Source organism: Pteronotus mesoamericanus, unplaced genomic scaffold (assembly GCF_021234165.1).
Source record: "Pteronotus mesoamericanus isolate MK-2021 breed Mesoamerican mustached bat unplaced genomic scaffold, CSHL_Meso_final contig_269, whole genome shotgun sequence".
Lineage (NCBI taxonomy): Eukaryota > Metazoa > Chordata > Mammalia > Chiroptera > Mormoopidae > Pteronotus > Pteronotus mesoamericanus.
In genome coordinates, this window is record NW_026555114.1 from 1,230,889 (window position 1) to 1,245,603 (window position 14,715).

At 35.2% G+C, this 14,715-nt stretch overlaps 1 protein-coding gene and 2 pseudogenes across 3 annotated transcripts in view; 1 reads left to right on the forward strand and 2 right to left on the reverse strand.

Moving 5' to 3' along the window:
- The window catches only part of USP32 (ubiquitin specific peptidase 32), a 128,330-nt gene that overhangs the window by 56,936 nt on the left and 56,679 nt on the right, over window positions 1-14,715 (reverse strand). For all 3 annotated transcript variants that reach the window (XM_054574848.1, XM_054574849.1, XM_054574847.1), the window contains exons 6-10: window positions 11,836-11,967; window positions 9,885-9,992; window positions 6,271-6,386; window positions 5,829-5,891; window positions 2,123-2,206 (exon numbers count right to left, since the gene is read on the reverse strand). In XM_054574848.1, the coding sequence (XP_054430823.1) occupies window positions 2,123-2,206; window positions 5,829-5,891; window positions 6,271-6,386; window positions 9,885-9,992; window positions 11,836-11,967 (503 nt within the window). The remainder of the gene's footprint in view (window positions 1-2,122; window positions 2,207-5,828; window positions 5,892-6,270; window positions 6,387-9,884; window positions 9,993-11,835; window positions 11,968-14,715) is intronic.
- LOC129071551 (voltage-dependent anion-selective channel protein 3-like) lies at window positions 3,072-3,938 on the reverse strand (annotated as a pseudogene).
- LOC129071589 (40S ribosomal protein S28-like) lies at window positions 10,617-11,312 on the forward strand (annotated as a pseudogene).

Consider the following 14,715-nt stretch of genomic DNA (forward strand, 5'->3'; position numbering starts at 1 on the left):
TGTAGGGATATATACATGGGACAGACTTGCTTGGGTCACAGGACATGCATATGTTCAACTTTCAAACACTGCCAAACAATCGTCATAGTATTTGTAACAATTTATATTTCCACTGGCAATGTGTAAGAATTCCAGTTGCACATTATCCTCACCAATACTTCTTATCACTTAAAAAATGACGACTCTGGTGGATGTCAAATAGTATTCCAAGTGGGGGTTTAATATGCATTTCCATGATAACTAAAGAAGTTTTCCTATTTTCATAATATTTTTTAGCTATTTTGATATTCTCCTTTGTGAAACACCTGTTCAATTTTATATTTTGTCCATTTTTTTCTACCGAGGCTCTGCCTTCTTCTCATACTACTTACTGAAAAGACCACTTCTCATCTGCAATGCAATGTTTTCTTTGTAATAAATCAAGTGATCACATATATGGAAATCTGTTTAAGAACTCTCAATACTGTTCCATTGGTTTATTTGTCTAATTTTATTCAGATATAATTTTGGCTCAATACTGTTTTTGAACTGATAAGAACAGACACTTATCTTAATCTCAGTCAAAAGGCCAAGAAGTGATCAATACTGTAGTTTTATAGTAAGTCCTAATATCTGATAACTGAAGCCCTCTAACACTGTTCTTTGATATTAACTTGGCTATTTTAGGCTGTTTCCACTTCTGCATGTATTTAGAATCAGCCTGTCAAGTTCCACAGAAAAAAATGACAATATCCAAAGCAATCAGAGCAGGATTTTGGTAAGAGCACAATTCAAGTTTTAATCACTAAGTTTACCAACTAACTCTACGAATTTTAAGACACAGATAGAAAATATAACTGAGCATGACAGTCTGCTGACTCATATTACGTGAACATAGAGTTTTAAATGTATATCTGAATGAGACAAAGTTTATTAACTGCATTTTTGACTTATGGTATTTTCAACTTATGATGGGTTTATTGGGATGTAATCCCATTTTAAGTCAAGGAGCATCTGTAATGATGAGATTAAGAATTGATAGTTGATTATATTATATTAAATGAGATAAAAATAATTGATCAATTTTCATATTACCAAGTAAATAATTTGTTTATAGTAGTGATTCATATTATTTTGAACATATTTATAAAGCCATCAACTAAAATTCTTGCTGAAAATTATAAATGATAGTGAAATAACTAATTGATTTAAATGGATATTATAGGATTATCAGATTCTGTATGTTTTAAATATACAATAATTAACTGTCAGAAAGAAACCTATTCCATTTATTTCAACACAGCCATTTCATAAATAAGTTATTATTTATTTAAAATGGAAGATCATGATAGATATAAAGATACCAAATTTCTGACCATTACAGGAGCACTTTTACAAAGAAAGAAAAACAAAACAAAAAATCAAACAAATAAAACAGGAAAGAAAAACAAAATAAGGAGAATCTAAAATAACACTATTATAACAATTTAAATATTTATTAACAACCGTGAAAAATGAGAAACCATAAATTATTTTTTAAAATTGGAGTAAGAGAACTATTTTAACTAGGAAAATGTTTAAAATCATAAAGTAAAATCTAACATGCTTTACGACTTATTGTTCACTCCTAACACCTTTTCTTCCCTCTTCCCTCAATCTTTCTGGGACCTTATACAGAATTTTAAAAAAACAAATTAAGAGACAGCCTCAAAAGCTAAGATAATCTCCTGACTGCATACTTTGAAAAAATCATAGTTGCCTACTTATGATCCATCTCTCTGTTCATACTGCCTCACTTGTTAGGGAGGACCGTTAAAAAGACAACAGTGAAGAAAAAGCAAATTATGATGGCTTTTGTGATATACATTATCCTCTCTGAGTCCATAAGCTCTTCTATCATGAGTTATAAGCAATATAACTCATAATCACCTATTTTCTGCTTTCTTATCCCTCACAACACGACTTTGATAAGCTTCAACAGTCACTCATGCTCTGTCTTACCATCTCTCAGGCAGTGTACAGGATAATGGAGTTCTATTTTTCATATGTGGTTTTGCAGCCCAGTTGGACTATTACATAATGGAAAAGATATGGAATTATTGTCACCATTATCCCCTGCATTTGCCATTTACTTTAAACGTACCTGGAAAAGTAGATTCAAAAATTCATTGGCAAGAACATTTTTCACACTCCAGATCTGATAGTCTTCTAGAGTAAGATGGCCCATCTGAAAGGGAAACAATAGTCAAAAAGATCTCATGCTAAGAATGTCCTCATTTTTATAGCATTTTAATAAATTCTGGTTTGTTAAACTTTTATTGGTCATTTGTCTGCAAACAAACCAAGAATTTAAAGTAGTTTCTATGTTTTATATGACAAGGAGGCCAGAAAGGATATATTTAAAAGTAACAAAACTCTGTTGAAGTAGTCAATTGTAGTGAGGACAATTTATCATCAACAATCTTCCTTCAACAAGACCTGGAAAAGAACTCACAATATCTTCTGCTTCAAGGGTTACCTGTAGAAAACCACAAAAAGCCCTGGGTAGGGAAAATGGAATATTCACTTTTTTTAAAAAATGTGATTTTATTTTGTTATACCTGATGCAAAACTCAAGATTCCACTATAGCACAGAAATGAATACATTAAAATGTATGAAAAAGTGGTGTGGACATGTAGGACATGATGTACAAATTGGAGGACTGGGTTATTTCCTGTGTAAACTGACACTATATTGCCACTAAGGAACACATTTAAAATAATACTGTGGAACTACACTGCAATGTGGCACAAACATGACAACTTCCAGCCATGCCTTCAAGCACCTCCCTTAGGACTTGTGATCTCTAGAGTTCAGTGTAGAGAGAAGGACAATTATTTGGAAGAATAAAATGTTCACACTTTTGAAATTTTGGAGAAGAATTTTAAGGCCAAAACATAGTGGGTTAATTTCACCTCCAAAGAGAAATCTGATGTTTTATTTAAAACCATATTAAGCTTCTAGTTCAAATCCCAACCCAACCTTGTGACACCTTCTGCAATGAAGTTCTTTCCATTGATGAAAGATGACAGAGTCAGTCCGACTCTGGGTCAAAGCGCCTGAGTATAATCCAGTCCAATCATGCTGGCATTATTTACTTAAACAAGGTAAGTTCTATAATCCAACTTGTATTTAGCAGTGATGACAAAATGGGTGTTTGCTACTGCCAGCTGTCCGTGCAAGGTTTATTGATGTTTCAATCTTCTCTTTAACCTTCTAGTAGATAGACCCTCCATATCCAGTGCCATCATTCACATGTGTGCAGCTGGAAGTCTGCAGCCTTGTAACCCAGGGAGAAATTATTCGGTGACAATTGGATTTGGGTGTGTCAAAACTCATATGATAGCCAGCAAGCCAACATTCAAAGGCTAATAACACAGCCCAGTCACATACAGCTGGGCCAGAAAAATCTGTATCAACATTATTGCCAAGATAGAAACAATCCTATTTGTCAGAAGCCTTCAATTTCTCACCTGTTCTGGTGTTTGGTACAAATACGGTATCAAGAGTCAGTTTCAATCTTTCAGCCTACTTATTCTCCAAAGAGAGGTTTGTTCCAAGAGTGTACTGTTCCATTTTTGGGTGAAGGTAAGTCCATAATTACAGGCCTTATATATGGTCTCTAGGTTGCCTGATGCTTTCCCTGTATCAGTATAAGCATGACCAGAAGTAGAAAATTCCACTCCACTACATGATCTGTTTCTCAGATATATTTTGACCATGCCAAATCCATATCCATTGTTGACGACACCCTTGGCAGTCTTTCCTAGGTCACAGTAAGTTGGTGTGTCACACATACCCAGAGAACAGGTCTATGCTCTGCCAGGGCAATGTTGAACGTCTTCTTCAACCAATGCTGATCATGCATGCACGCCCTACACACGCTGCACTGTGTATGCACTGTGTTGTCACATGAGGGTCATGCCCCACAGATCTGGCAGAGAGGAACAGCCAGGGTGAAACAGTACCATAAACTGTCTCTGTGTGTGCATAAAGCTCAGTACGCAGGTGGCCAGGGTGGAGGCTGACTGACAGGAGGCCTATTCACTAATTTTGAAAGCAGAAAGCAGACTCTTCAGATAATGCCCTTTTATCCTAACAAATTCTAAGACCTTCTCAGAAACATCTAAAATATTATCAGACTTCTAAGAGATTTAATATCTATATTACATTTCTCCAAAATACAGTTTAACATTACATTTTTATAAGGTGAGTAATGCAACATTTTGTGTTGTCAAAGAGCACCAAAAATTACATATACCATATAGAAGACAATATATAGTTTTTCTTGTCAGGCAAAAATATAAGCAACTATTTCTTATTTCATGTATTCAACAATTGCCTAATAATCATAAATAATGTTTTTAGCTTTTATTATTTAATGATATTGATATAGTCTCTTTTTACTATATAACCATACATAAGGAAATATTTTAAAGCACTGTGATTATAATTAACTTTCAGGAAACAAATTCTATTAAGTATGCTGATACCAATCTAAAGGTATAAAATACTGGGTAATAAAGGCATACTCTAGTCATAAGTGAATATGGTTAATAGCTTTGGTTGAAAGGGCCTAGTTCTATTCTAAACTGCTAACCATTTCATTATCATGGTTAAATGGAGTCAGAGCACCTACATTACCTTTTTAATATTCACCGGAGACCCAGAGGTAGCAACTCTATCTTACATAAAAATAAGCCCCAATAATACCTACATATTTATTAATAAACACTCAGAAAAAAGGTGTTAGAAAATGTATCCTTATGTAAGGCATTTTCTGACAGAAACTTTCCCAGGTTTCAGTTCCTACACATTCCAAAGAGAAGTAAATACCACAGCTTTTGGAAAAGAGAAGTAAATGAAGACAGAAGGATGCTTGAAATGCCAAACAAAGCTCAAGCCCTGTAAAATTCATTTCTATTAATTGTTTCTATTGAGCATCAGTTAATACGTTTATGATGATTCTTTCTGGAATTGTGATTGAAGAAAGAACAGCCACTGATGTTACTTATTTTTCCTAAACTTTTATGAGTTGAAAGGCTCAAATTAACTCAAATATGCCTCAAATTTGTAGATTATTTTCAATTTCACAGGAACACTGAGACATCACAGTAATGTAAGCTATAGCAGTGACCCTATTATAATATTCTTACTAATAAATGTTGTCAAACTAAAAAAATTCAAGGATTTATTCTTTGTAAAGTACATGCTAATTCTGGCTAGTATTAAAGAACTCAGGAGAGGGCCTTAACAATATATTTAAAAAAGACTCTTTTAGGAATATATGCAACACCCAGATGAATATAAAAAGTTATTTCCATTATCCCAGATATCCTTACAGTCCTTTCCAGGTAGTACATGCACACCCGAAAACCATTATTCTAATGCCTATAGTCATTTGTTAGTTTTGACTCTGTTTCTGAACTTCATATAAATGGAATCATACAGTACATATTATTTTTTTTGTGTGGCTTTTTCTGCTCAATATAAGGTTAGTCTTACCATAACTCATTAAAATGGGAGAAATAAAGGTTATAAACTATAGATGACAAGGGCTATTTCTACTTAATATTTACAAAATGCCTAGCTTCTAATGAATGTTTTTATATATAAAACACTTAATAGAGTTGTTTTAAAGATGAAATGCACTATCTTCAGAGACAACCTGGAGGTATTGTAACCACAGATGCAAATAAGCATTTCGTGGAGATGATGCAAAACAGACTGAAATATTATATGCTATAAATCCCAATTTAGAGTACATGGTATTATTAGAAAGGGATAAATTAGTTCTAGCTAGACTCACCTTTGTGGTGTCATGTGCACTCAATATGCCTTCCACAATGTCAGACAGATCTGTATGTAATTCCTTTAAAAACATAAATTCAAAGGAGTAATTAGAAAGGAGTACATATCATTTTTATTACTCAGTGGCCAAAGTATGCTATATTTTGATCAGGTATTTTTTTATTACCATAAATAGATTCTTACATTTGCTTTTAAAAAAAATGAAGACAATTATCCTGTAGTTTCCTTCTTATTTTATACAGTAAGTTCAGTTTATTAAATTTTCTAAGGCAAATTCTCTATCCAATTTTGCATCTTCAGCTATGACTATTTTGAGAAGCATAATATAGCAACTAGCAATAATAACAAATCCTTTTCACTCCCTCATTTATAAAAAATTCTCCACTCCATCTTCCTACTGGAAGTTTACATGCAACAAGATATTTGAAGTCAGAACTTACTGGGATATCATCTGTGCGGTTATCTTTCCAGACCTCTAAAAGTGCAACCACCATGTCTCTCAGTTCAATCCTAGAGAGAACTCCATCACGGTCAACATCAAACACTTTGAAGCAAACTAAAAAAAGAAAGAAAGAAAGAAACTCTTATGGAGGGAAATTACCTTTATATTCTGAAGTACAATACATTTTACTAGAAGCTGCCCTAGTAAAATTATTCAGTTTCTCAAGTAAGTATATTCTGGATTTAAGTTCTCATCTGGAGCACACATACAAATATGTCATTGAAGTCCTTTGAAGACAGGATAATGCACAGATTCCATAAATCGTTCTGCATCTCTCAAACTTGAAAACAAAACTAAAACAAAACAAAACCAAAAAAGGCGGCCAATAAATATTACAATACCCCACAGGTTTTTTGAGGAGGTAATTCAAGTCTTTCAATTAATTTCTAATATTTAAAACTGATGACTGAAGAGTTGATTTTTCTAATGCTGAAAATATTCCATAGAAAATACATTACATTAAGAATCAGTAACAACTGATTACACTAAGAATCAGTAAGACGGTCTGCTTCCATTTTGCCTCTCCAAGGAAACTAATGTGCACTCAATGCTTTGCTAAAGAACAATTTTTACTCTACAATGAAGTTTATATACAACATGCTAAGGATTAGAAATATAAGCACTTTGCTAATTAACTCCAAATGAAGCACTTTAGTTTATTCACTTCCATTAGTCTGTCAGCAATAAAGAATTTTTTAAAAATATCAAGTCAGTAAGATCAAGTGAAAAGTAAAAATTTCAACCTCATTTAATATTATAACTAAATGAAAATAAATAATCTATCATATATGCAGGTTGAATTAATGGTATATCATCATGGAAAAAAAAAATCTGCTGTTTCTTGTTTTTTTTTTTAACCTTACCCAAGGATATATTAGAGAGAGAGGAAGGGAGTGAAAGACAGAGAAAGAAACATCAATTGGTTGCCTCCTGAATGTGCTCTGACTGGGATCAAACCTGCAAGCTAGGTTGGTGCCTTGACCAGGAATTGAACCTGCCACATTTTGGTGCACAGGGTGATGCTCCAATAAACTGAGCCACCTGGCCAGGGCAAGAAATCTCAATTTTTAGTTTAAACAAAAATCAATTTCATACCCCCCCCCCCAAATAATTATGCTGTTAAAGTGAGTACATCATAGAAACAAAATTACTAAAGGTCAGAACAGTTAATACACTCAAAACAGGCAACTCTTAGGAGCTGTAGTTTGGAAAGACACAGAGACAATAACCTTAGTAAATATATGAGAATTAGGTACCAATTAAATGTAAAATGCTGCATTTTCTCAAATATTGTTAAGATTTAATAATATAATATACTTATGCTTATAAATTATGCTTTAACATTTTAACTAGATTTAAAAGACAATTCTAGTATTTAATAAAATTGTGTTTTGATGATAAACTTCACTTTGCTAACAAAATATTAATATATACAAGTCACAGAAAATAAGTTGTACTTCAAATTATGCAAGGCACTGAATTCCCTATATAGACTACCCAAAAATATTTTTAAAATATATTTTGTTGATTATACTATTACAATTGTCCCAATTTTTTCCCCTTTGCACCCTTCCGCCCAGTACCCCCATTCCCTCCAGCAATCTCCCCCGCAGTTCATGTCGATGTATCATGCATGTAAGTACTTTGGCCATTACCTATACTGTTCTTAATATTCCTCTGTCTATTTTGTACCTACCAATTTATGCTCCTTAATCCCTGCTTCTTAATACCTTTCACCCCATTTTCCCCCTTCCCCCTCCCAAATGATAACCCTCCAAATGATCTCCACATCCATAATTCTGTTCCTGTTCTACTTGCTTCCTTAGTTTGTTGTTTGGATTCAATTATTGATAGTCATGAATTTTTGCCATATTTTAATATTCATCATTTTGATCTTTTTCTTAAATAAGTACCTTTAGCATTTCATATACTAATGGCTTGGTGATGATAAACTCCTTTAGTTTTACCTTGTCTGGGAAGTACTTTATCTGCCCTACAATTCTAAATGATAGCTTTGCTGGATACAGTAATCTAGGTAGCAGGCCCTTGCTTTTCATCACTGTAAATACTCCTTGCCAGTCCCTTCTCACCTGCAAAGTTTAAGAAATCAGCTAATAGTCTTATGGGAACTCCTCTGTACATAACTACTGCTTTTCTCCTGTTGGTTTTGATTCTCTATCTTTAACCTTTGGCATTTTAATTATGATGTGTCTTGGGTCCATCTTGTTTGGGATTCTCTGTGCTTCCTCGACTTGTATATCTATTTCCTTCACAAAATTAGTGGAGTTCATGTCCATGGGTCATATGTAAAAGTTCTGTGGCTACTCCACTTCCTATTATGTACTTTATATCCCCATGGCTATTCTGTAACTACTTATTTGTTCTTCCTAATCCCCTCACCTCTTCACCTATTCCTCCACACCTCCTCCCATCTGGCAACCATCAAAGCCCTCTCTGTATATATGATCCTGTCTTTGTTCTTCTTGTTTGCTTAGTTTTTTAGATTCAGTTGTTGACAGATGTGTATTTACTGCCATTTTATTGTTCATAGTTTGGATCTCCTTTTTCTTAAATAAGTTCCTTTAACGTTTCATATAATAATGGTTTGGTGATAATGAACTCCTTTAGTTTTTTATTGTATGGGAAGCTCTTTATCTGCACTTTGACTCTAAATGATACCTTTGCTGAGTAGAGCAATCTTGGCTATAGGTCCCTGCTTTTCATGACTTTGAGTATTTCTTGCCAAGCCCTTTCAGCCTGCAAAGTTTCTTTTGAGAAATCAGCTGACAGTCTTATGGGAACTCCCCTGTAGGTAAGTAAGTGCTTTTCTCTTGCTGCTTTTAAGATTCTCTCTCTGCTATAACTCCCTGTCCTAGTAGCGTGGCCTAATGTAATAGGTATCCTACAGGCTCCAGTGGCACACCCTCCTCCATCACCCAAGCTGGGTACTCAAGGGGTACCCTTCGTGTGGTCTGAGTACACTCTCCTCTTATAGTTGAGCCTTGGTTGCTGTTGGCAGATTAGTGTGAAGGATTTACCCAGGCCAGTCAGTGGCAAGGTCTGGCTGTGACAACTGGCCACCAACCTCTGCTCTCCGTGAAGGATCAGCTGTGCATGGACAGAGTGGTGGTACTCCAGTGTGACCTGTACAGCCTCTGGGGTTTTCTGGGTGTTGCAGGCCAAGGTCTGCCCTCACCTATATTCTACCTGGGGCCACCCTGTCTGATCTATAAAACACTCTGAGATGGCTGCTATTTGTGATTGGTTTGGAGATTCCCAGGTGAAACTAAGCTGTGAATCTAGGCTGAATGCTGCTAGTGACAGGCCTGGGGTGACTGAGACATCAGTGGCTGGGGGCTCACTGAGACCGGCTGCTGCTTGTTTGAGAGGATTTTCAAAGTTGTGAAGCATCTTGCATTAAAAGCAAGACCAGCTCTTAATATGGAAAAGTCACTCTTAACAGTTTAAGTGGGCCAGTAAGTTGGGTAGGACAGAGTCTCAGAGGACCTCCAGGGTGGGGCAGTGTTAGCCAGGTTGAATTAACACACTTACACTTTTGTCTTTCAGCCAAGGGTCCCCTGCAACAGGCTGACAACCCACAGGATATCTCTTTAAAATCAATGTGATTGTCACGATTTTCATCAAAAGCATTAAACAAACCTGTAGAATAGAAAAAGGCACCATAAACCACAGTGATGAAACTTCCTAACGTTATAATGACATTTTTATAAAAGGAGGCATGACTCCCATAAACTGTCCAAATTTTTCTTAAAAAAGAGTTTATCAGTAGTTCCCATTGTCTCAGGAAGTATTTTTTTTTCTTGTGGTATAATTATAACTACAACTTAAGATCCTAGCAGAAAATACATTACTTTCACTGTTTGGTTATGTTTGCTTTATTCATCTAATATCAATTTTAACAGCTAAAAATGACTATAGCGGGGGGGGGGGCGGGAATCAATTGAAAGTTTAAAATCCACCCCAATCAGAAATTAAAATGATTGAGAAAGACTGAGAAGAAAAAGGAAAAAAGGAGAAAAGTTTAACTGTAAACGCAAAGATATAACATGCTATTATTTAAGCTCCTATAAAGCTCCTTCAGGAAGCATAGAAAAAATAACACTATATTGTAAGAGAAAGAAATTCTCTACTCCAGTCTTCTTTGTATACTGTATTTTTTATAAAGAATATTTTAAATATCAGAAAGGGAAATTACAATGCATTCCTATGGTTTTCAAACATTTTGTAAAAAACAGAAATTAAATGATTTTGTTTTCAAATGAAATGATTTATCAATTGCCCATTCTAAAAAGGTAAAAGCTGCACTGCTGAAGTAGGTAAAAGCCCAGAGACTTATCTGTTCTTACTTGTTATAACAAGTACTTTTGAATCCCTAGGAATCTAAAGAATACAGATTATATATTCCAAGAATCTAATTCTGTGCCCTTCGTTTAAAGAGTGAGAAAACTAAAACTCAGCAGGCAGTTGCCAAAAGTAAGAAAAGTTTAAAAAGGTCAGAAAAAGACACAGAACCCAAGCATTCAGATTGCAAATGTTTTTGTTGGGTTTTTTGTGGGGGTTTTTTGGTGATAGATAACACCCATAATTACTCTCTGTATTCTTCATTTTTTAAAAAAAAGTCATGGTAATGAAAAGTTTAGAGCTAGCAGGGACCTCAGAGATGGCCCAGTCTAGTAGTTTCTTATTTTCTGTGGGGGAAGGGACACAACAATGGAAAGTTCTTATGTAAAAGAAAGAAAGTAGACCACAGTCACTACCATCAGGGACACAAACTGTGTGCAACCCATCAAGCTAGCCAGGGTCACCAAGGTGCTGGGCAGAACTGGTTCCTAGGGACAGTGCACGCAGATGAGTGTGGAATTCATGGACAACAGGAGCTGCTCCATCATCCGCAACATGAAAGGCTCCGTGCGCAAGGGCAATGTGCTCACCCTGTTGGTGTCAGAGCAAGAAGCTTAGGGTGTGCTGAATTTGTGTCTGGGTTCTGGGTGGACCACATGGCCCATGGGGATGGCAGTCAACTGTTAATAAAGCATTTATATTATACGTCAAAAAAAAAAAAAAAAGGAAAATAGTAAAGGCACTTAGGTTGAGGAAGAGATGGGGTTATGTGTAAAAACCTGGAGCTCTTCCCATTCGTTCAGTGGCCACCACCCAAGTCTCTGCACCAGCTGGTAAGGCACCTCATTGGAGGATAATTTCATAACCACTGACTTGATCAAACATATTTTATATATGAGGATATTCAGGTGAAGACAGGTAAATTAATTTATGCAAGGTTACATAGGTAGAACAGGATTATCAAAACTATAATCTTAATTCTTATTTTAGTTTTTTTCCACTAAACTCTGCTATTTGTAAGAAACTTGCAAACCTGTAACATTATATGGCCTTTTCGAGTTAAGACGTGTTAGTTAGAAATAAGAGATGGGCCCAGGTCTGTTTACCGTAGAACAGTTGTAGAAAATAGAATGATTCCTACCTTCACTCAGAGATGGACGAATAGGTGGGGAAACCAATGGGCCAAATGTCTCTAAATCAAATCGTCCAGTCCGGGATTGAGCCTTCAGCAACCAATAACGTTTCTCCAGATCAATGATGTCTGATTCCTCCACTGAGAGTCAAATCAAACAAGACTGTGAAACTTCTCAGCCTTCTCTTCCAACAATATATCTTAATTTCCCAATTCAATTGCTAAAAATAAACATGATCTATCTACAACAAAATCCTGAAACACAAATACGTTATATCTAAAATGGCACAAAAGCCCTGACTGGCGTGGTTCAGTTGGTTAGGCATCATCCCACAAACCAAAACACTGCCGGTTCAATTTCAGACAAGGCACATGTCTAGGTTGCGGGATTATCCCCAGTCGGACACCTATGAAAAGTAGCTCATCAATGTTTCTCTCCCTGTCTTTATCCCTCCCTTCCCCTCTCTCTAAAAAAGTAAAATAAAATAAAGTGGCATGAAAAGTAAATTCAAATTAACATCAAAAAACTTTAAAATAAAAAATTTTTTTTGCATTTTCTCATTAAGTAGACTGCTTAAATCCAACACATAAAATAAACAACTCAGACATTTCTCTTTGGCTTTCTACACCACTTTTATCTCTGATTATTTCTTTTTAATATATTTGATTTTGTTTTCTTTTTAGAGAGAGGAGGGAGAAAAAGAGAAAGAGAAACATCAATGTGAATAAGAAAAATGAATTGGTTGCCTCTGACACGACCCCAACCAGAGACCTGGCTGACAACTCAGGCATGTGCTGGGAATCAAATTGGCAACCTTTTGATTCCCAGGCCAGCACTCAGTACACTGAGCCACACCAGCCAGGGCTATCTGTGCTTATTTTTTATAGTTTTTAATCTCTATCTCAGGTTTGAACATTCTATATGCATATTCTCCCTTGGCTACACTGTAAACATTCTAAGAACAGAATCCATGTCTGGCCCTGACTGGTTTGACTAGGTTGGGCATCATCCCACAAAGCAAGAGGTTGCCAGTTTGATTCTCGGGCAGGGCCTATGCCTAGGTTGTGGGTTCAGTCCCTGGTTGGGGCGCACATGAGAGGCAACCTATTAACGTTTCTCTCTCACACTGATGTTTCTCTCACTCCCTTTTTTCTGCCCTTCCCCTCTCTCTAAATAAATAAATAAAATCTTTACTTGAAAAAAAGAATCCATGTCTGATTCATCCTGTCAATATGGTTACTACTTACAAATTCAATACTTACTAAGTAAATGAAAAAGAATATGATAAAAGATATTATAAGTACCAAAGTCAATAAATGACAGACGAATTACAGGATTTACGATGTGACAGGTAATAGAGGCACCATGAAAACATGAACATTTTTCTTTCATCATTCATCAGAATGTATATTTTTAAATCTTAGATAAGCTCTAAGCTCTAACCATAGTTACATTTTTTATGTGCTTGTCTTCCCCATTCAAGGTACTAAAGTAAGATTTACAAAGCAAGTAAGATGAGTCCTTCCATTGCCCTGGTTTTTTGCCTGCAGTCACTTTCCTGACCTTGGCAAGGTATGAAGAACCTAAGCAGTGAGATTTCACTGAATTAAGAAGAGAAGTTTTAGTTCAGGGAGGTTGAGATAGCTGAAATTTTCAGGGCAGAGTGCTAGAGAGAAGAGTCATGCAAAGAAAGAGCTCCAGAAATTTGCACAGGGGTCTTGTTGAGTTGACAGAGTACTAAGCCCTGTATGCAAGTGAAATTCATTGAAGCTAGGATGGGATATGCTTAAATTCTGACCAGCCAGAATGGTTGAACACTGGAAGCATTCACAGACTCAAAAGGGTCATAATTAATAGTAGGAAAAAACTAACTCTAGAGTAAAGGTTACCCCAGATTTGCCCCAACAAACTTTTAAAAATATCCTTTAACTATCACTTAATCCAAGTAATTTAACTGCTTATCAAAATAAAACAGCCTTAGTTTTCTTCCTGGAAGTAAAACAACAGAATTCAATTGGACATAGAACATGCACAATCTCCAGCATCCAATAAATTATGAAACAAATAGTCAAAAGTGATCCAAAACCAGTATAAAAAACAATAAAAAAAAAAGCCATAGAAATAACAGAGATGATAGCAGAATTAGCAGACAAGCCTTTAAAAACATCTCTTATAAGCATCTCAAGAATTTAAGGTAAACCATGACTATATTGAAGAAAGATATGAAAATTATTTAAAAAATACCAAATGAACTACTAGAGGTAATGAATACAACAACTGAAATTTTAAAATTTAGTAAAGAATTTAACAGGTTAAAAACTACAGAGGAAAAACTAGTGAATTTGGACACTGAGCAACAGAAACTATCCAAATGGAAGCTTAAGGAGGAAAAAAGGCCAAAAATTATTAGAATTTTAGTGACCTGGAAGACAATATCAAATAGTATACATGCTATTGAGCTCTCAGAAAAGGGTGGGCAGAAAAACTGTCAAAAAAATAACAGCTAATTTTCCCAAATTTGATAAAAACTATAATCTAACATCCAGAAGTTCAATGAGCCCTGTGCAAGAAAAATTCAAAGAAAACTAAACTAATTACTGATAAAGAGATAATCTTAAAAGAAGCAACAGAAAGGATAAAACACACACTACAAACAGGAGAGCTGAGGTAAGCAATGATTTCTCTTCAGAAGGCCAGAAGACAATGGTGAAAACAGTTTTGAAAGGGAAAGAAACTGTTAATCTAATATTTTATATCCTAAAATAATAAAAAATAAAGGCCAAATAAAGAATTTTGTATAAATTAGAGCTGAGACAATTCATCATAACAGAACGATACTAAAATACCCACTACCTGTTGTTTTAAGAAAAAGTTTGCTTATCTGTTTT